The following is a 22,762-nucleotide window of genomic DNA, read 5'->3' on the forward strand; positions in this document are numbered from 1 at the left end:
TGCTGTTTCTATTTCTGGCCTCTGAAAGGTTTTAGTTATATATATATATATATATATATATATATAAAAGCTACTTTCTCAGAATCTCACTTCTAGTTTCAGAAATGTTCTTCACTGCTAATCTGATAAACGGTAACATTAATGAATAGCTGTAGGTATCATGTGATCCTTTCTCATACCTTGTCTGAAACAGCAGGTTAAGATGAGTGTGTAAGTTTATTAAATACGTCACTATTGATTCTTCAGAGGAAAGCTGCAAGAATCCATGTTGTAATAAACAGTAATTTAAAAAAACTGATTTCTTTGAACGTACAATCCTACCAAGCAAACACAGAAATACAGAAAATGAAACTCTTGATATTTGTGCATTGTGATAGTAGCCAATACCACTTCTCTTTAAAAGCAGTCTTTACTACTAAGTTTTTGATGCTGCTAAGTAATCGGGGTTGGGGGTGGTCTTATACACTATTTGAACTACTCATCTTTACTCTGGAACACAGCACATATGTGATAACCTCTTACCTTGCCAAGGAACAGCTTTTTTCCTTTTCTAATGTATATGTAGTGGGTCAGATTCTTCTGGAAAGGTACAGCATTTCGTACAGTGGAGAAAGGCCTGAATCTGGCAACAGTCGCTCTGCAGGATGCAGTTTAAAGCAGTTATTTCCTAACGTAAAGCTACTTCTAGTGCGGCTGGGCCAGCTGTCTGAAACCGGAGCGTACAAAGTACACTGACAAGGAGGCGCAGTAAAATTGTGTTTGTTGGACTCTGCTCCAACATAATTTACTGCTCTTAACCAGTGCTTCATCAACTGGTTGTTCAGTCTGATTCCTGTAAGCATGAAAAAGCAACCACTGAGCAATTCCTTATTATGAGGCTGTTAGACAGATAAGCCAACATGCGCCGTCGCTCTTCCAGTGACAGGAATAGTCCTCCTGAATCCCTGCCGGTAAAGGAAGTTAAAAGACCAGGACCGTGGAAAACCAGTGCGTTGTGTAAGGAAAGGCTGGAAAGGTCAAAGGAAGGGGAAAATAGGATTTAATATTTCAGATAAAGACTCGCTTAGGGGTTGGATTTATATTTAAGATGTTCTGACAGGTGATAAAGTCATCTAGAAATCCTCCCAGTGCAGGGCAAGGGGGAGCACAAACATGATCTGTCGACTTTTATTTCCTCTTTATTTGGAGGGGGGAAGGGAGGTCCTAGTTTTTGTCATCCTCTTTGAAAGAAGTGAATACCTGCTAAAACATCTTTTCAGGACCTCTTGTCCAGTGTCATATTAACTGGCTCAAGTAAGAGATTTCACCACTTCTCTTGGGAAGACTGTTCTTCAGGTGAAACGGCTCTTTGGCTGGACAGTGTTCTCTTTACTCATTCAGGGGGAGTTGTCTTTCTGCTTGCTATTCTTAAGGAGTTGTGGGGGTGTAATTTGTCAAGGCTGTCAGCCTTAGATGGGTGTCCTTTTGTTCAGACATTTTCCCTCAAGTACCAAAACATAAGTAGGTAAGCATTTGCTAGATACCTCTATATATTCTGCTCCTTTCCCATCTAGTCTATGTACAAAATCGTGCTTTGTGTACAGAATGCACAAAGTGTTGCAGGATTTGAGTTTTGTTTGGTTTTCAGAAGTTTTTGCAGTGTTGGCAAAAGTAATTTCTGTCAGTGCAGATTGGCTAGGATAATCTTGTTTTCTTCTTTGCATTTGCACAGTGATTTTGTAAGTTGAATTGCAAGACTCGAGACGCACACAGCTGTCTAAATTTGTAAAGTATTTTTTGAAAAATTAGATTTTATTAAAGCTGTAAGAATTTAGTATTGAGCAACTTAAACTGGAGTTTGGTCTCAGTGAATGCAAAGATGGATATTTGACATATGTTTTGTTTTTTTTTAATGTCCCTTTGGAATCAAGGAAATTATTATAATTTCATTCATTCTTTTCCAGATGGGAATGACAGGTAACACTAGTCCCTTTGGGCAGCCTTTCAGTCAAACTGGAGGGCAGCAGATGGGAGCTACAGGAGTGAATCCTCAGTTACCAAACAAGCCAGGCATGGCGAATAGTTTGTCTCCCTTTCCTGCCGACATTAAGAGTACTCCAGTCACCAGTGTGCCAAATATGGTGAGTTGCACCTGCCTTTTCCCTTGTTCGTTATGTCTTGATATAGTGCATTCTAAATTGTTGGGTGATACAGCTTCAGCATTGTGGGACGACTTTTCCGTGGTGATTTAAACATCAGAGTTGCCCCATGGTTCCTCTACCACTCTGCAGTGCATGTAGAAAGTTTGTGTACGTTTTTGTACAGTAATTTAACTTTCTAAACAATCACAGTGTTTTGTTATAAAAATTGCATTGTATCCTCTCATTTTGTCTGGAACATTTAGTCCCAAACCAGATGTAAATGTCTTCTGTAAGTGCTGTTTGTAGGTTTAAATTCCTAAATCAATTAGCACGTGTTGGGTACATAATCAGCTTCCTGAAACTAAGTAGTATCTTTCATATCCTTTGAATCTAATGTGGTAACACACACATGCTTCTTAGTTTATATTCTGCATGATCTGCAGCTCACAAGCCTATGAGAATAGTTCTTATTAGGATACCTTGCTCAAGTTTGTAGTATTCTGTTTACTAGAGTTTTCTTTATGAAGTAAAATTAAATATTCCTATTTGTCTCAGTATGTCAGCGTATTAATCAAACTGCTTGTGTTGTTTCTATGGAAACTCTAGCTTGTTGCATTTTATATTCTTATACATGATAGCAGTTACTATAGAAACTTGCAAAACCTTCCATAAGATGCAAATTGCTTATTTTTTAATTTAACTAGAAAACCAGCTATTTTTTGGCAGAAGCAGTGCTGGCCCTTCCATCAGTGAGTTTGCTACCTGCCTGTCACAAATAAGGCTGTATATGAGAGGGAACAGAATGTAATAAACTTCCTCTTTTCTCCTGATTTTAGAGGATCATTTCCTACATTTCTTTTAGTTACACTGTGAAATCTTTGTTTATTATCATCTGTCATTTACTGCTTAAGATTATGAAAAGGAGCTGGTGATTGGGATTAAGACCATGTACAGAATACCACTTGCACTCATGTAGAATATTTGTAAAAGACAGTTTGCTGCGTGACTATTCTAATTTTGTTTTTAAAATACTTTGTTTGGATCAGGTGTAAAGCAAATGAAATATTGCCCTGATTCTGCAGAGAACCTGCAGTCTGCCAAAGTCCTGTATTTATCTGAGGGACTGGATGATTTTGAAGCCTAATTTTTTGCTCTTTCAAATGTCACATTTTGGGAAGCCCAAATCTTAATGTATTGCTTACTAGTATAGGATGTAATGGCAGGTATGCAGGTGGAATAAAAAAGGCATTTGTCATCAAGACTATAGTCTAGTGGTAAGGGAGAAAGTAAAAGAAAAAACTTTGTTTCCTTTCCTCCATCTTGTGCAAGAGACAGAGGAAAGTAAGGGAAACTTATGTTTTCAGTACTATCAACTGTGGTTTCTTTACAGTTTCAAAAATATCAGTTATGTTCTGAGGGGACAATCAGAACCATCTTTTTGTTTCTCAGGTGTCAGAAGCTTTGTATATCCAATAAATCTTTTCCTCCCTCAATACAGAGAGTAATAGCAGTTTCAGCCAATAGACGTCTGTACTGTTGAGCCAAAAGGTCTCAGCCCTGCTTATGGATCAGGTGGTGGTTAGAGTTTTATTGCGGTCCTGATGTGGGTGGAACTTTCATTTTAAAAACTGAAGTTTCCATCTAAACATTTTTATTGCAAAACGAAGAATTTAAAAGGAAATGTCAGACTTGTTAAATTTTTAACCTTTACTTGGCAGCAGTGGGTAAGGCAGTGTAGTTATTTGGTAATAGTACATATATGGCCATATACTATTCCTTCCACAGGGACTTTGCTTTATTCAGCATACAATATGAACAGTGCCCTCTGAAAGTGCATACAGTCAACATTTTGTTCTCTTTTTGCTGCTCAGTGTATAGCTGTGGGCCTTGTTGACTGTACATAGTAATAGAGTTCACTCTGCCAGTCTTTTCCAAACGGTCTTTTCTGTGGCAGTCATCACTGCAGCAGCCATATACTTTGAATGAGTTAATTTTCACAGTGTCTCTCTGAGAGAAGGATGTGTTGCCCCAGTTTTAAACATGAGGCTGAGAGGCACAAAGAGTAAGATGGGAAGAATCTGCTGACTCCGAACTTGAGGTTTGTAGGCTCTGGCTTGCTAAAGCCTTCCTCATTTCATATGTGAAGACAGTATCTAAGGGTAAAATAACATTCACATCAGTTAGATGTCTGCTCCCATAACTCATGGCAGTGGTATCTGTATCTCACATTGGGCAACTAAGACATGACCCAAATGGCACTTGTGAAAAGTTGCTTTGACAGAGGCAGCTCCCCAGAGCAGAGTTGCAGTGTTTGAACTATTACGCCACGCTTTCTTGCTGCAATCCCTTCACCATTTGCTGTGTCCTGTGACGCTTTAGGACCCTAGAGGTGGCGGTTTGATTTAATGCATTTGGCCTTGTGCGTGGTCTGCTGGAGACACGGTCTGTCCTGTTTCCTGAAGGAGGCAGGACTGAAGCGGAAAAGGGTGTAGCATTATGTTAGAGTCTACCAGAAATGAACCTGTGGAGGATAGGTTCAGACTCCTATCTACTACAGCAAGTGAAAGACCAACTGCATCTTTTTAAGAAGACCTCCAGGGTTTTTTGTGAGATGATTGGAGCCAATTATCTTGCTAAACCAGCCCTCTGTACTATCCTTATCTTAAAGGGCCCCGAAAGTACTATTCTATGTGAGAGACAAACCATGTGAATGAAAACATGGGTTGTGTGGCATGTCTGCGGCAGGAAAGCAAATTCCAGCATGACATTAAACATCTTAGTTACCACTAAGAATATCTAAATAAAAGAAGAGGAAATAGAAAGGTGTAGCTGTTGTCTTAAGACCCCTTGGTCCTTACAAGCAAGACATTTTTAAAATAATCCTTTTCATGTTTTGCCTTTCTCTGTAACCTTGTGTGTATGCTGCAAAGGTAAAGCAAGAGTATGTTTCTTAATCCACATTATTCTAAGCATCATTTTGTGTGGCACCCCTGTCCCAACCACTGACCAGGAGTATTCCCACTGCCAGGCATAACCCTCCCACTGGCAGCCAGGATAATCTTCTGCTGCAGCAGTGGATTTTTTTATTTTTTTTTTTTTTTAAATCCAAGTTCAGGCTGCCTCTCTCCTAAGAACAACACACTCTCTCTTCCCCCGCTGCCTCCCAAATAAAGTGTTCATTGCATGTTCCAGCCCTTGTTCCAAGCATGACCTTACACTAGACCCTGAGAAGCCCATTCAGTTTAATCTCTTTAATTAGGAAAGAAGTAACAAACCTTATGGTATTAAAATGATTAAAAGGTCAGCATTAAGGTATTAATTTTCAGTGCCAGTTGGATGGATTGATTTTTTTTGTTTTATTTTCTTAATTGTGGATACAAACAACATATTAGCCATTGCTTTCTGTGACTGTTGCAGAATACAGTCAGTTTTCCTTACAGAATGGGTAGCTTGAAATCTTGGAGTAAATTACTTGTTTCCAAAAGCAAGAGATTACTTCTGACATTGTTGGAAGCTTTGGTGACACACTACTGAGATTCAGTGTCATTTAAATTGTTCGATGCAGATTGGCAGTGCTCTGCTGCGGTGAGATCATGCAAACTCTCTGGACTGTGGAAGTGAGCCATGCTCTGCACTTTGGCACTCAGCACAGTGTGCAGCCTGTGTGGGAGCCAGGAACCTCTTGGTTTTGGAGTGCCCAGACTCTGGGATGTGCTGTCAGTAGGGGGGGAACCCTGTTAGACTTTCCCATCAAACTTGAAGCTTTATGCTGTCTACAGTGCTGCATGTTCCAAGGGTGGTGATGGATGGTTTCTTCATGGACACGCCAGTAGATCTAGTATTTCTGCATGGGTTAAGAGTACAATGTGTGAAGTTTGGCTTCCAGACACCAGCTTGGTTTCACAGTTACCCTTATGACCAGCAGATGGAGTTGAGAGAATACTACTTTTTGGAAGTGAAGGAAATTGTTTCTCCGCAGTTCTCTTGACTTAGAATTGGTGGTACATCTACTCTTGTGGTTTTTTCCCCCGATCTCTTACTAAACTACATCTGGAGTTCTCTGTAGCATGCTTCCTTCTTTGCTCTGTTTCTTTTCATGTTCTTTGGATTTCTTTATTAAGAGATTTTGGTCAGAAGAGAGGAAAACAGTGACTAGGGGGTGAGCATGCCTTAGGTGTGCCTTGCTGTGGACCTTCTAGAGAGAGGAAAAAAGCTTTTAAACTGGGAGGCCAGGTTTAATTAAAACAAGTAGAACTGTAGCTACTTAAAATAGACAAATTATATTTTATTCTAGAGGCCAGAAATAAAAGGCTTTATGAAAAACCTCTAACTATCATGTCCTTACAGCGAGGAAGGCTTGCTTTCTTAACCTTTCAGTGATTTTTTTCCTCTCTTGCAACAAAGTTAGTCTTCGCTTTCACTGTGGGGAAGGTCTGTGGCTGTTGTCCCAGAGGCATGCTGTGTGTCTGCTGGCTGCTCACTGTTTGCTGTGCTCACCTTCCCATGGCTGTACTCTGGAAGTTTCTCTTTCACAGGCATGCTCACTCCTTCCCTTCCTCAAGAAAATCCTACCTGATTTGAAATGGATCAGCAGCCTAGCGAATGGCTGGGAAAAGCTCTTCTCAGTGTTGCTTAGCCATGGTCTTCTAGAGGAGATCTTAGTAACCTGGAAACAAATTGTGTTCTGTGCCAGAGAAACTACGGTGTTTTGTCAGGAGCGGAGTAGGCATCTCTGTTCTGTGTTAGTGCAGGAGTTTATCCTAGGAATGTGTATTGCTTTGAATGGTGGAACATTTTAGTTTCTGCACCATCCATAAACATGGTGCCAGGCTGGCAAAAACTGGAAAAGGTGACGTGCTGTTTCCCCAGCGCTCTGGCTCATGTGGCACTCTCATCCCCTATACAAATCTATACAAATACATGGTGGAGAACATCCATTGCCATTTCTTACCCTCTTCCAGCAGTTGAGATGAAGTACTCCATAGCCAGCACTCTGACAGCATGGCTTTCCTTCACTTACAGACTTCTCATTTGTCTCCTATCCACCAGTTTTCTATTTGTGATTTTTAATGTTGATCATTCCTCAGCCTGTTCTATCCTTCAGTAAATCCTATATAAGCATCTCTTAGTATTTGGTTCAGATAGTTTTCTGTCTGTGAGAGTTGAACTTTGTCTACAGGTTCCTGTATCAAGTTTTGTCTCTTTTTTTTTTTTTTTTTTTTTTTTTTTGTTACTTTGAAACACTTCCTCAATGTGTGTTTCCTGGCATTTGCTGGTTCTTCACTCAGAAACAGGAGATAGAACACCAAAAGTGTATCCTAGTGAAAGATGCTGCCCCAGCCTTGATTCCCAGCAGTCAACTGCATAATGTTGAGGCCTTTAGTAATTAAAAGCCAAGTGCACTGAGGGTGCTCTCTAGGGGCAACTGTTCAGGTTTCTTCTATGGTATGGCTGTAGGAGCCTTCTCCCCTTTTGTGGTTGTCATGGGCTTGCAAAGCTCACTCCCCAATACCACCTTCAGAGGTGGAAGTTATACTCGATAGTGGTAAGGGAAGGTTGGAAGATGAAAATACTCCTATTCGCTCTTGACATGAAAACTCTGCCTATAGCAATGTCAATGCCAAAGCTTTGAAATGCTGGGCTCTGAACATATTCTTCATGTTAAGACCTGTGCATCGTGTTGGCTTTGTATGCAGGAGCTGAGTATAACCCCTGCCTCTTCTCATTTGCTAGCTGCAGTGCAAGCTCTCAGATTGGTGCTGCTAACAGGCTAGAATAATTTCTAGCCACTTGAGTCGGTCTCCCTCCAAGAGAGCATGACCAACTTCTGAGGCTGTGTCCAGTTCAGGAAGCCTTTTCCCTCCCCTCTTAGGTCTTCTGCCCACCGTACAGACTCAGATTCTGATTCCTCCTGCTCCTTGGATGAGAAAATGCAGCACTGCAGTGGTGTTATGGGGCACAAATGCAAGCACTTCGCTTGTAGTACTTTGGCTCGTGTCAGCCTGTTCTCTGTGTGCATAAGCCTCCAACCTCTGGAGCCAAAGCAGACCTTCACATTCCTGGCTTCAGAAGGATTCTTCCTGTTTGGATAGGACCAGGCTGTTCAGACAATGCCTGTTCGAAGTAACTGGTAGAACCAGAGAAACCACCATCCACATGGAGAATATCAGAGTGAATTGCAAGAGGTGTAAAATGGTTCTGTGTCGCTTTCACAGTGAAGCTCTGGTAGTCACTGGAGAAAGGCTGGGTTCGTTAAGTGACTATGCTGTGAGCCTCCTTCCCTGATGCCATTGGAGAGCTGCTGCTCAAGCTCTCATTGCAGTTTTGACAGAGCAGCGCTTCCTGGGCTGTTCAAAGCAGGTTCAACACTTACCAGAGCATTTCTGCAATTCCCATTTGCAGGAAAGGCTTCTTTTATTCTTAATGCAAATGTGCAGGCTACATGATTGGAGTTGATCACACTGTGAATACTTAATTCAGATGGAAGTGTAGCTAATTAGAAGTGTTCTTCGAGATTTAAACTTCATGCGTATATCCACTTTATGCCCACTGTCCCCTCTCTGAAAGATTATGCTTTAAGCCTGTGATTGAAGGAGAACTAGAGAAGTTTGTGTGTATTTCACCTTATGTACTCATGCATGAGTGAAGGTGGGATGCAGCCTTGCTCTCTGCAGATACTGCAAGGGTTGCTTTTTTTAAAGTGTTAATTGACTGACTGGGTGTGTCCATAAAAATCTCTTGTCACTGGTAAATAGCATCCCTTTTCTAGTCCAAAATGTCAACAGACTGAGAAACTCCAAGTACAAAGTGCTGCCTGTCTTCTGGTTAGGGTGAGGGAAGGTCTGTAAAACAAGCTGTATCAAAATAGTCATCTTTTGTGGCAGTGGATTCTTAATTATCTCACCAAGGCCCGCTGTATGACTACAAACTTGTTTTAAAGAACTGAAAGACAGGGTTTGAATGTAAGATTTGTTCTAATACAGTGATTCCAGAAAGTGGTATTCTTCTATCAGGGAGAAGGAAGGAACATGGAAATAAAAAGATAATACAGAAGAGGAATTGTATTTTAAAAACATAATGGTATATGGAAGCTAGGATGACACAGAGTTCTGTATCAGGTTGTTTACCTGTTGAAAGATCACCAGTGGTACTGAAATTGGTGCCTGCTTTTATAAGAAAAGGTGCATTGTGTTTGAACTTGACAGGCAACTTCGAGTGGTTTTTGAATATAAACATGTCAAAACATAGAGGATTGCTGGTCATCTCAGTAAAGTAAAACAGTCGGGGGACTTTGCGTCCATCCAGGTCCCAGAACAGGAGATACTGGCACATCTGTGCTGCCCAGAAGCACAGGAAGTTTTCATCCTTTGGAATAGAGACAGGTTAGAACTATCTTCCTGTGTGATCGTGTAGTTTCCATAATTTTAAATTGTATTAATAGCTGCTGTGCACTAAGAAATGTTGTATTACTCTGTTTCTAGAAAACTGGTTACCGAAGCCACCACCTGTGTCAGAAGTTTTAGTAGACTTTCAACCCCTGATCTGTTTGTTCTTTTTATGGTGAAGCTTGACAAGGTAGCAAGAGAAGCAAAACTATTTTTTTTTTTTAACCTCATTTATCTGACCATTGAAGCATTTATTTTAATTGTGGGTGAAAGAAATATCTGAATTTCCTACTTCATCAAGAAAATCTGTTATTCATTCAGGTCAAGCAACGTGAAGCCTCCCGCTCGTTCTGGAGTGGAATGATTTCTGTGGTTGATAGAGGATTTATGCACCTTTGGGGTGACAGCAGTGCACTAGCATATCTCCAGTTTCGAGCTGGTCCTGCAGACTGCTGTTCTTAAAAGACAAACTAACAGGGAAGAGATCAACTTCCTCTAACAGTCGTCAGTTCTGAAAGTACGATAGATGGCGAAAAGACCAATCATTATATTTGCAGGTTTAGGACTTTACAAGGCTGAAATAGTGACCAACATAACTCTATAGAGCTTAGGCAATATTTGGAGTTCTTTTTTTGTGTCTACCTGCAGACACTCTCATCTGGACCAAGGCTGCTTGTTCTTCTAACTACTGATACTGTATTGATTCTGCTTTTCTCTTACTCCATCTCCAAGAAACGCTTTTGGGTCAGGGCATCCTTGCTGATACAGCTGTAGTCATGTCTATTAACTGGTAGGGTAGTAATAAAAAGAGAACTTTGGCATGGGAAACAGTTCTTTGACTGGGATGAAAACATTGCTTCCAATGAGATTTTCTTTGGCATGGTCTCTGTATTTTTCTGCAGATTGGCTGAACTAATTGTTTCCTATTTGTGACCCAAGAATTGTTTCAGCAAAACCTGTCTGCTCTTGTGGATTTGTTCACAGAAGTGGAAGGCTTAATTTCAGCCGCATGCACTGGAGCATAAGTGGATGGGCTTCCTTCATGCTCTTTCCTTTTGTTGCTCTTTTTCTTAAAAGTTCAAGACACACAGATGCAGCAATTCTTCTTTGTTTAAAACTCACTATTATCATTATCAGTGGCAGAGTGCCCACTCCTCCAAACACCAGTCATTGTGTTTTGTACTTGATCTTGTGTGCTTCGTTCTTCAGAAGAAAAGCTAGCTCTTTAAAACCTGATGTGCAGGTGGCAAGGCTGAGGACAAAGCTTGCTGCTGGAGTAGTGAGAGCTTGTGCTATGGGATCTTCTGTTGACCTAAGAAAATGAGGGGTTTTGCTGTTATGTGCTCTGTTTTGTAAGCTGTGAAATTTTCTGGAGAGTCCTTCTCAAAGGTCAAAAGCAGAGCAGGCTACAAGTGGTGTATTCTGTCACTTAAGAGTGACTTTCCTTAAATGTCGTAAGCAGGCTTTGGTCAGTAGTTCTGTACGCAGCACTGAACTATTTCCTGTTACCTCCCCGGTATAATCCTGTCCTTCCCATATTCTATTTATAAGTGGGTTTAATGGCTGATTTTCCTTAGGTAGCTTGGAAGATGGCAAGCTTTTCTGTGGTAACCTGTTTTTACAGGGCATAATCAAAGTGATTCTTGGGGACAATGTTTGTCCATGAGATTAGTTCAGGACTAATGGGGATTTAAGCACTTCTGCAGTGCCATATCTGCTCCCGCTAGTGGAGTCATTGCAGGCTGTGGATGTGTTCAATTTTGAAAATCATTTTTCTGTATTTGTTGTCCTTCAGAGGTCCAAGAAGGTAGTAGAAAAGCTTCTAAATCTGTGCTGAAGAAACGGTGTGTGAAGGAAGCAATTTCTCTTCTGCACTGCTATGAGCTGTATCTTAGACTGGAGATCTCTGGGTATGCAGCTCCATCAGGCAGGGCTCGGGCACTGGTACAGAAGTGTGTCCATGAGAACGGATGCTGGAAATAAAACGGTGGATTTCACAAGCTGATACAGCCTAGCGTCACCCTCTAGTTAACTCTAGTTCACTTCAGTGGACTTAATGCAGTCCAGATTTAGGTAGCCCTTTCTGGGAGAAAATTGTATACATCCTACCTTGGAAATTTTCTCTATGAAAGGAATATCGGCACTCGCTTGTGAGAAGGGTAGTTTGTGCTCGGAAGATCAGTTCTACCTTTTACTGTAATATTTACAGTCTTATAATTTTGACTGTCTTCTCCCACGGGATTCCTCTTTCTGTTGGGGACAAGAAGCTAGGGTTGAAGTGTATAAAACCTGTAATATGAAAATGTAATACTAAACAGACTTGAATTCCACCTCCAAGTGTGGCAAGAGCTCATTCCTGTTGGGATGATGATCTGTCTTATAAACAGAGGATTTTGGATGGCTTGTCACTTAAACTGTTGTTTGTAAATGTCTTAACAGAGGAACCGCTCAATACATTTTTGCTGTTCCAAGGTTAGAACTGAAATGTTTGAGAATGCTGCAGAGACTGGTGTAATAATCCTTGTAGCCTGCCATAGCTGAATGCTTGGTGAATAGTCTTGTGCTACTCAAGTTTTATACAAGGTTAAGATCAGAATTGAGACTTGCAAACGCAATGCTAAACTCTCTGTTCTCTCAGTCCCAGATGCAAACCCAAGTGCAACAAGTGGGGATCGTACCGACGCAGGCAATGGCAACTGGACCAACAGCAGACCCGGAGAAGCGCAAACTGATCCAGCAGCAGTTGGTTTTGCTGCTTCATGCTCACAAATGTCAGAGGCGTGAGCAAGCGAACGGAGAGGTGCGGGCCTGTGCTCTCCCGCATTGTCGAACCATGAAAAATGTCCTCAACCACATGACACACTGTCAAGCTGGGAAGGCCTGTCAAGGTGAGAGCATGTTGCTGAAGCTACTCTTGCAAACAAGCTGTGTAAGGTTTCTTGCATATTTGTCAGCAGTGTTTCTCTTATTGACAAGAAGATCCCTATACCTGGCACAAATGAGTGCTAAAACTGGTTCTTTAATTAAACAGCAGCTCCCTTTTTCATTACCTTTGCCAGCTTCCATTTCTGAGCTGTCTGCGGTTGTCAGTTTAGAAAACAGAATGCAATATTTGCCCTTTAGAAGCATGATAGTACCGATGCAGCCTTGCAAGTGTCTTTTTCATCTCTTTTGTATAAAGAGAGTGTAATAGCCACCGTGTCTTTGTCTTAGATTTTTGTACTGGTTTCCTTCATTTTTTATGGCAGCATTAGTGGGTCCCAAAAAATGTTAATTGCATTTAGCTGTGTTTAGTTACATGTACAGTATGGCTTGTAAAGGAGAAAGAATAGAGTTGCTCTAAAAAATGAGTTAATTCAAAACCAGTTAACCAAGGAGTGACCTTAATTCTGTTGCTTTTCCTTGTTATAGTTGCTCATTGTGCATCTTCAAGACAAATCATCTCCCACTGGAAGAACTGTACTCGGCACGACTGTCCTGTGTGCCTTCCTTTGAAAAACGCCAGTGACAAAAGAAATCAACAACGTAAGTTGGCATTTTGCTGCTGTCATAATGGAATAATACTGTTAAAATAAAGTGACATACAGTGAGAAATAAACCTTGACAGCGTCCCAACAAACTCAATAGCTGTTTAATAATCTTGTATAAGGATGAATATACTAATGAGTTCTCCTTTCTGATCACTGAATGCAATTTATTACTTAAATACACAATAAATGAAAAGGGAAAATCTCATATCAAGCACATGTCTTTTTCTTAAAGGGTGTTGTAACTTCTAACTGCTGTTTTATTTTGAGGCAGGTCAATAGATTCCAGTTACAGTGCAGTTTTGGATGTAGGTAGGGTTTTGGGGAAGATAGAAGCTACTTCATTATTTTTCTTGCTGCTAGAAACAACATGCTAGTGATTAAGAATAATAAAAAAACGTTTGTAGCAACAAAAAAAATTCTTGTGCAGAAAAAGATCTGGTCTGGGTGTCTTAACAATTAAGCGTATTTAATGCTGGTATAGGCAAGCTGAAGTTCTGTAAATCATAGTGGTTTTGCCCATGCCAGTTGCTGGAATAGCTTAGCTGTTACTGATGCTCGGGGGCATTTCTAGTGCATTTCTTCTCTCTCACTTTGAAACAGAAAATACTGAGCTTACATTGGTAAGTTTGCTTCTCAGCAAACCCTTTGAAAAGATGCCAAGGTAGAACATTTTACAGCATAGATGCAGCAGTTCTAGAAGTCTAAGTAATGTTATGGCTAGGTATATTTAAATAGGGGTTAAGAAGTGGAAAACAGCTGGAGGACTTGAAAAGCTTGTATATGTGAATTGTGTTGGAGGCATTCTGGTAATTTCCATTTAGTCTGAGACTGCAGTGAGGAACCCTAATAAACCTTGGGGGACTGAGAACAATTAGGTTAGGTGAGATTAAGGCAGAGGAGTGGCTGTTAGGACCATCCAAATTATCCATTGAGCATGCTCTTGTGGTTTCAGAAGGGCTTTTTAACTTCCAAAACTGAAAAAAATAAGCTATTTGGAGGTAAGGATTTTGTTTTCATTTTACCAGACTTCTCCTTGGTAAACAAGATAGGTCTTGCGTGTTGAAAGCAGTAATTTGTTGCAAGTGTTTAGTTATGTTTGGCCTTTGAAAAATGTGTTGAAAGCTTTGCTTTTTAATGTGACATGGTCCATTTGTGCATAACATCCTTATTACACAGTTGTTATCAAAGTGCTAACAAAATCTAGCACAGCAGAATTGGTTTTTTTCAATACAAGCTGCTGTGGAAAAGTAGTTTGTGCAGTGTTTGTTTTTGTCTTATCAAAAAAGAAGGCACTTGAAAAAAAACAGTCCTTAAAAATAATTTTGTTATGGGATCAAATAGGATGTTGTTTGAATGCAACAGAATTATTATGGATAAGCGTAGAGCTTGGCTCTCTTGTTGCATGTGGGGGAGACAAATATGAAATCTTCTATTCAGTTAATCAATAATCCAATGGTAGTTACAATGAAAATTTGCAGTTTAGTGTGCTGGGGTGCAAGGCTCTTTGTTCTGGATTATGTCTCTGAATCATGCTTGTAACATGCAAGTAACACTTGTGGTTTGTTTGAAGATAAAAGATTAACTGAAAATACTTGTTTAGATATATTATAACCTAATATAATAATATTATAACCTAAGATGTATTACAACTTATTTAGATATATAAAACCCCTGTTTAGGCATTCAAAACCGTTTCTGAAAGGATCTGCAGTAATGTGTGCATTTGAAAACAGTGTGCCTGATAAAGTGAAAACTAGCCTAAGCTAGGTTAGTTTAGGATTTGAAAAAATTATTGTTGGCTCTCTTAGGAATAAATAATCATAGCATCTATTAAATTGGGGGGAGGAGGGGATCTGCATATGGCAGAATATGAGGAGAACATTAGAAAGGAAAAAAAAAAAAAAAAAAAGAGGGTAGTAACCCTCATTACTTTTGTCAGGCTGCCTTCCTTACAGAATGAATGACCACGTGGTGGTCATTAGAGACTTTGAGCCCTGGACTCTTCCTTCCTGTGCTCAAGCCTGTTTTACCATTATTATTTCAAGTCCTGTTGCATCTGTGCTGAGCTTTCAAGCGGCTCCTTTAAAGTGTGCTGATCTATTAGAAAGTTCTGCAGTTCAGCACTTCAGAAACGTTGCAGTATGGTGGCTTGAACCACTGTGCGTGGGAAGGGTGGAAGCATGTGCTCTTTGTAGCAATCTATTCCTACTCCTTGGGGGATTTTTATGCTACAGAAAGTCGTGGGTTTTAGCTTATTGCCATGGAGCTGTTTCTTTACAGGTATCTTACTCCTTGTTTTAGTGTTTAGATTCTTTGCAAGGAACATCCGTGCCAGCTTTCTTTTGTATAGCTTTTTTTCTAAGCGGTCTTGAAATGTCTTTTTTGTAATTGTTGATAGTAACATGACTTACAGGATATGCTGAAATTCTTCCTGTTCCACATGGTTCTTACTGTGTATACCATGTATACCTCGGGGGAGCGGGTAGGGGGAAACTGCAACACAAATGTTATTTCGTACATGCTAAAGCATTAAGCTTTTCTTCTGAATAGGCCAGTGACTCCTGTGCGTTGAAGTAATGACTTGAAATTCAGTTGAAATGTTTTGGGGTTGGAGGGCTGTTTTTGTTCGGAAGTACTTCTTGCTGCCTGCCGAGCCCACTGCAGTTTGAGTTATTAACGCTTGCAAACAGCTGTTGATATATTTCCTAGTTTTATAGCTCTATCATAACAGTTATTTTTCTGAAGATTCATCTTGCCATGCACATGGTTGAGCTTCTTAATTCTTCCGTTCCTGACACGGGCAGGTGTTTATTGTGCAACCAAACGGCTAGTGGGTATGCTTGCCCTTGCAGCCGTGCCTGTGGTGCTGAGTGTGCTGTGCTCACCGTTCATTATGACCTGGGCCATCCTCATGCAGTGCTTGATGTGCTTCGTTCCAGGATCAGGGGACACCAGAAAATCTTTGGGATTGCTGCTCAGCTGAGTGAGATTGGAAGGTGGGGTTGTGAACATGGAGCTAGTCTCCCCAAATTTTTTCTTGTAGGAAAAATGTAAATAAAATACAGTGAGGAAAAAGTTGGATTGACAAAGAATAAATTTGAGACAACTACTCCTCATATAAAAATGTGATTTTAAGGAAGACTTGGCCAGAAAATCCAGAGTATGTGGACTCGGGGATGAAGGATTGGGAATCTGATGAGGGAAATGAAAGTAGGGAGTAGGAACTGGCTGGCTGAGGGAACAGGTTATTGAATTAGGGCAGAAAGTCAAAGGAGACCTGGATGTAGAGCAATTGGAAACTAACCCTTTGTAGAGAAGGAAGGAATGCATGCATTGGTGTGCAGGGAAACATGTTAAGAAAGATTAGGCAGCAACTTCTTCACTAGAGCCTGTTTCTTGTGAAAACTGGAAATTTGATCCAGTTTGCTCAAGGCTTACTGTCAGTAAAATCTACAAATAAAATGTCTCTTGGGTTTTTTTCCAAGTGCTGGAAATCACACATAATGGTGACTTACCAGCTATCAGTTATTCCACTGAGCCACATAATAGATGGTTACCCCACAGATTAAAAAGTTCCATTCATTGACTAATACAATGCTAAACTGTGAAGGCTTTTAGTTTTATGCTTAACTTAAAAATTAAAATGGCATCGGTGGTGAAGTTTAAAATACTGACACTTCCTACCTTTAAGTTGCTAATAAAGTCTTTACTTACCCTGTGATTTGATTCATGGTACAGCCTTTAATTAAACAGTTGCATACACTTAACCTTTTGTGTACCTGCCTGATTTGGGGTGCAGGACAGGCCTGTGCTGAGGTGAGTCAAGGTCACCAGCTGAAGTTTTGCTCCAGCCACTTTGAGCTAGAATGGATGTAACGAGCAGAGCGAGGAGCTGCAGGACAGAGCGTTTAGGCTCTGCTGAACAAGTCTCAATTACAGAATTTGGAAGCAAAATGAAAAATCTAAATTGGACTTCTCAACAATGGATTAACGTGTTGCTTTCACTGGGGTGGTCAGGTTAGAGGAGTGCTGGGCATTCATACTTAAAATAGCATTAGGAGTCTGTGTTTGAAATGAATTCTAATCAGCTGGAGGGGTTCCCATCTAGAAGACATGAATGCAGTTTTGCTAAGGCAGCATTACCTGCTTTGCACACTGAAACAGGAATCCAGTAGATGACATAGTGTTTGACCATTTAGATTACATCCTAATGCATATGCCCAGGAGGGCCTAATCAGGGCTGCTCAGGAAGTTCTGGGGCTGCTTAACTTTTGCTTGTTTGAACTTTCACTCTTAAGATACATAAACACATGTGACTTTAACACTGGGACGTATGGAGCTCAGTTGTCTTCTGAACATTTAGAATGTGAATGGTCCTGTACAGAGCTGTCCTTACACTTAGCTTCTGTCAGGAGCTCATCAATGTCTGAAACATCAGTTAATAAAAAAAATCTCAGTAGACATTGCTTTGTGTAGCAGTGGCCTAATATGATAATTCCTGTTTCAGTGCTGTATTTATTTTAATTGACTTGATTTCCTATGGTATCTTCCACAGAAAGGACTGCATTTGCACTTGATCTGTCCAATATGGAAATTTAATACTCTCTTCCTTCATAATCTTGTTTGACAGATCGAGATAATGTTACTCATTCATATAAAACCAATGAACAGACACACAAAAAACCCCTTCAAAATCAGGTTCCTGATGTGAAAATACTCAATATAGTATGTTATTGAGTTGTAAAGCATAGAAAAGCTGAGACCAAAGAGTCAGAGCCATCATTGCCACATCGTGTGTACTGCTGGCTGTAAGAATGTAGTGTGTCCCCTAATAATAATACCTCAGTTTGAAGTGTTGAAGCCACATTTGGCTGTTCACCAGCTTCAGTGAGTTTTGCCTGCTTGACTAAATAGCTATGTGCACACGTGGGGACTTGTTGGAGATCATTAGTCTTTCCAAACTGCAAGTCAAAATAGTGGCCTTCATATGTTGTCCCCTTGCAGTGACGCTAGTATTTCTATGAACAAACGGTGAGGCTTTTTTCTGTTTAGAATAGATTCATTCTCCATGTTGTCACTTTTAAAGCAGTGTTCAGATTCTCAGCTCTGACAAATACCCAAACTGAGTTTTTATAACTAGTCTTTGGTGTGTGGCAGAAATAGAGATCTGGAAGTCTGATCTTGCTTAGGAAGACTTCTCTAGAATTGGCTGGATTGTGGTTCCTAAAGCTGCTCTAACACAAGGGCTGAACTTGTGCTTCATGGTGACGGTACCATTGCCAGAGCTCAGTCCAGAGCTGTGGGCGAGGGGTGGGTGACTCTCCAGGCTCTGCCTTAGCTTCGCTGTGAGCTTTGAGCCAAGCTTGTGATCCTCAGATCAGTGTCAGATTTTTTTACCCAGAAGAGTATGAGGAACGGTGGAACGCTTGGCTACCCTCAGTGGGTTGTCTAGAAGTCTTTATCCTCTTCCCAGCCTTCAGCATCACCTGTGGTCATTCTACTGTCTCCAGAGATGTGCCAACACTGAAAGTGAAGGCATTTTGTTGTAACTTTTCTGAAGAAATATAATCTTCTTTCTCTACAAGCTAAAATTTTTATTAGCTCCTGAAATGATCCTTTGCTGTCAGAACAGCCTCTGAAGCCTTTTGAGTTCCAGGGTGCCACAAGTTTTTATTTAACCTTTCTAGAGACTTCCTATTTCTTGGCTTGTGCTAGTGTAAAAGGCATCTTTTTCTTGGATTGTGTGATTCCAGCGTGCTGTGTGCAAGTCCAGTCAATTCATACAGTTGCTCTTTAATATGTTCTTTTGGTTTTGTTTTGGTTGTTTTTTCTTTAATGAAACTGATAGCATCTCGGTCAGCTTCTGTCTTTGTTTTTAAAGTGAGTTCAAAAGCTGTCGTGAGTGTGTCTGCGGAGTGTAAGCATATGTAAGCCTGATTTCTATGGTAAACCCAGTGTTGAAAATACTGCGAATTGTCTTTGGGGGGTGGGGGGAGATATTTTCTGTGGGCTGCTTATTCTGAAGAGGGGGATCTGTGACTATATTTATTTGTAGTTCTTTGGCAAATGAGAACAAATTGAATTCTCATCTGGAGAAGGAAAAGTCTGGACTCTGTAATGTGTGTGTTTTCTCTTGGATGGAAGCTGAAAGCATGTGTATCTTTTTCAGTGATTCAGTTTCCGTAGTGGGTAAGGATTTAAGAAAGCCTAGGTAGCGTTGTTAATGGCTCAGAAGGCTTGTTTTCATGATATTTTTTTCTTCTAGCCATGCGCCTCTCCTAATATTTTAATAAACTAGCTATTGTTGCCTATATTAAAAGCTATTATTGTTGCTATATATAGCTTACAAATTTGTAATGCACACATTTAATTAGTTGAGGGGTATCAGTTATCAAAATGCAGTGTCTGCTTAGTGAAGGATATACTCTCAAGTGTCACTCACCATGCAACATGTTATTACTTAGAATAGCAGCCAGAAGGAGGACCGAAAAGCAGATTTTTATTCACTTCTGGGTTTAGTAAAAAGTGCTTTTCCCTGTTGTTTCCATTTCCTGTCTACAGTGGAAATGGCTCTTCCATATGTCTGTGCAGTAAGAGAGGTTGGTTGGTTGTGGTGGTCATATAGGTCAATGAATACCTAAATACAATTATCTAAGTTGTTTACCGAAGCCTGTGGCAGGGTCATCCCCTTTCTGACTCTACAAATTACTTTAGATCTTGTCAGTACTATCTGAAACCCATCAGGGCTTTTCATATCTCTGAATAACTTGGGTTTTAGGGTAATTTGGCCTTCAGAGGATTCATCTAGTGACTGCTTGGAATGAAAATTTCTGCCAACAGATCTTCAGTATTACCTTTGTGTCCAAGGACACAGTATTTCTGCTGAACTCAGGATCTCTGTTCTGGAGCCAAATATTTTGACCTAAAATGGGATTGATGGGAAAGAGGGAAGTAGAGGAATTAATTATTTTTCCCCCCCTTAGTCTGTGTCCCAAGCATGAAAATCCTATTTAGCTTTATATGCGAGCCTATACTTTATGTATATTACAGTAATTATGGGCTTATCTGGCCAAAATTTACAGCACTTCTCTTTAGACTGCATGTATTAATTGCTAGGGTGGTTTCTGTCCTGTAGAATCAAAGGCTGAGTTTCCCCACTTGGCATCTCTGGTGTTGTTCTGTCCTTTGGCAGAAAAATATATACCATATAACTATATGCATGTTCTGTTGATTCTTGGCATGATTTGTTTTATTGTTTGTCTTCATTGATTTTCAGTTTTCTCTTATCCTTTCTGTTTTTTATAGCCCTTTTAGGGTCTCCAGCTGGTGGAATCCAAAATTCCATCGGTTCTGTTGGCACAGGCCAGCAGAACACTCCATCGCTAAGTAATCCTAATCCAATTGACCCCAGCTCCATGCAACGAGCCTACGCTGCTCTTGGACTGCCATATGGCAACCAGCCTCAAACACAGTTGCAGCCCCAGGTACAAGGCCAACAGCCGGCACAGCCTCAGGCTCACCAGCAAATGAGGACCATTAATGCATTGGGTAGGTGGAAAAAATACCAAGAAACTAAGGTGTTTAAATAAACTGAACGCTTGAATTTTTAGGATAGGCTAGTATTTCACTTGATCAGAGTAATGAATTTCTGTTCGTGTTGATTAATCACTTAAAATTATACTATTTATAAACACTACCATTCATTTACATTTGAATATTGGAAAGCTTTGAATATATTGCTTCTGCCCAATAGCAGGAGATTTAGTTTATTTGAAAATATAGTCTATAGCTTATTGATGTCTGAAGTGATTAGACAGAATTGCTCAAGGATTGGTTTAACAAGTATTTCACCTGTTCTAGCAGACAGTTCTGTCTCAGATGCTAATTTCTTTCTGGAATCTAGTTGTTTTCTTCTTTTTAGCTTATTTAACTAATCTTAAGAGTTTATGAATTTTAAATCTTAATAGACTTGTAGGGAAAAAAAAATATGCTCAAATTGAAAGTAACTTGATTCTGTAAGTAGCTGTGTATATGCACCACAGCAGACATTAACACAAAAGTGCTTATCTGATACACTGTTTCTTCTCATGAAGTAGCTGGGTCACTAAAGTGTAGTTTTGCCATGTTATTGTCAGAATTGTGAACTGGGTACCAATGATGTTTAATTTTGTCCCAAAGGAGCCAACCAGATGAACCTTCCCGCAGGAGGAATAACAACAGACCAGCAAGCTAGTCTAATTTCTGAAACTGCTCTTCCAACATCCCTTGGGACAAATAAGTAATGCACACATTTTCATTCTTGCTCAATTAAACATTTATTTACATGCTTATGAATGTAAATAAAGAGCATGCTTTAAAAACTAATTGCATTGGCATGGAAATGATCAGTCATATCTATAGCTACACTCTTCTGTCCTATTTCAATTCTGTATCTACCAGTTTGTCCCCCCAGAGAGCCCCAGAATATTTTAGTAGCTTTAAATAAATTCCCAAAGGAAGACTATTTTGTATTTTTTTAAGTGTACAAATACCTTAACAGTTGTGATTCTTTCTTGTTCATACCGTGTCTTGTAAACTCCTGAGCTTTGCTGCTTTAGGCATTGCAGTTTGTTGATCTCAAAATTTCACTTAGAGAATATTTGGTGCAATAGCTGGAAGTAATGAAAGCAATTACTCAAAAATTACTTCAGGCAGACATACAACAAAACTCTGCATTCTTGTACTTTAACAGTCCCGTTTCTATTTTAGCCCACTAATGAATGATGGCACAAATTCTGGCAATGTTGGAAACCTCAGCTCAATGCCAACGGCTGCACCTCCTTCTAGTACCGGGGTAAGGAAAGCATGGCATGAACATGTCACTCAGGACCTGCGCAATCATTTAGTGCATAAACTGTAAGTATTCACCAAGACTGCTTATTTTTCCTGAGTGTTTTTAAAGAATTAAATACAGTAATTCTGTTATTAAGCTGAAAGGTTGTAGAGATTATCAGTTGTGATTCTCTGATGCTGGGCCACTGAGGATGAGCTGATGCCTTTAACCCTCCTCTTCAGTTCATTCTTCATGCTCAGTTAGGAGTGGCCATGAAATTAGTTTACGTTGCTAGTAAATTTCCTCTGTTGTAGTAAACAAGCATTTAGACTCTAGGCTGTTAAACCTCACATTTTTTTTCCATTAATTTGCTTTAATCTTGTGGGAAATAGTATGATATTATTTTTTTCAATACAAATTCAATATGCTTTTACGTATCTGGTGTATTATAAAGGAATGTCCAAGGTGATTATCGTAAAACTTTACTGATTTTTTTTTTTTTCTCTGAAGAATTTTTCTTTTATTCTTTCTCCTTTCTTGTAGTGTCCAAGCCATCTTCCCCACTCCTGATCCGGCAGCACTGAAGGATCGCCGCATGGAGAACTTGGTGGCTTATGCCAGGAAAGTGGAAGGAGATATGTATGAATCTGCTAATAGCAGGGTATGTTGTTTTAGTCCAGGTATTCAGTATATGTTAAAGAATAATAGTATCACAAATCTTGTAAGCGCAATGAAAACCACAGAGAATGATTTCACTGCTCTCTTGATGAGGAAAGTCATACTTTCTGTCTGTGGCTGTGTTTGTATAGTCCCAAGCCATCTGATTAATGTTACTCCAAGCTAATTCACCTCCCTCAGCTCCATGAAAACTAGACAGCAACATCCCAGCCCCATTTACATGAAAGTGTGATTGAC

At 40.0% G+C, this 22,762-nt stretch overlaps 1 protein-coding gene across 5 annotated transcripts in view; it reads left to right on the forward strand.

Moving 5' to 3' along the window:
* The window catches only part of LOC119147436 (CREB binding protein), a 96,956-nt gene that overhangs the window by 34,257 nt on the left and 39,937 nt on the right, over nt 1-22,762 (forward strand). For all 5 annotated transcript variants that reach the window (XM_037386429.1, XM_037386430.1, XM_037386432.1 and 2 more), the window contains 7 exons: nt 1,944-2,120; nt 12,144-12,393; nt 12,917-13,030; nt 20,341-20,583; nt 21,214-21,313; nt 21,784-21,930; nt 22,391-22,508. In XM_037386429.1, coding sequence (XP_037242326.1) covers nt 1,944-2,120; nt 12,144-12,393; nt 12,917-13,030; nt 20,341-20,583; nt 21,214-21,313; nt 21,784-21,930; nt 22,391-22,508 — 1,149 coding nt within the window. The remainder of the gene's footprint in view (nt 1-1,943; nt 2,121-12,143; nt 12,394-12,916; nt 13,031-20,340; nt 20,584-21,213; nt 21,314-21,783; nt 21,931-22,390; nt 22,509-22,762) is intronic.

This window comes from Falco rusticolus, chromosome 4 (assembly GCF_015220075.1).
Source record: "Falco rusticolus isolate bFalRus1 chromosome 4, bFalRus1.pri, whole genome shotgun sequence".
Taxonomy (NCBI): Eukaryota; Metazoa; Chordata; class Aves; order Falconiformes; family Falconidae; genus Falco; species Falco rusticolus.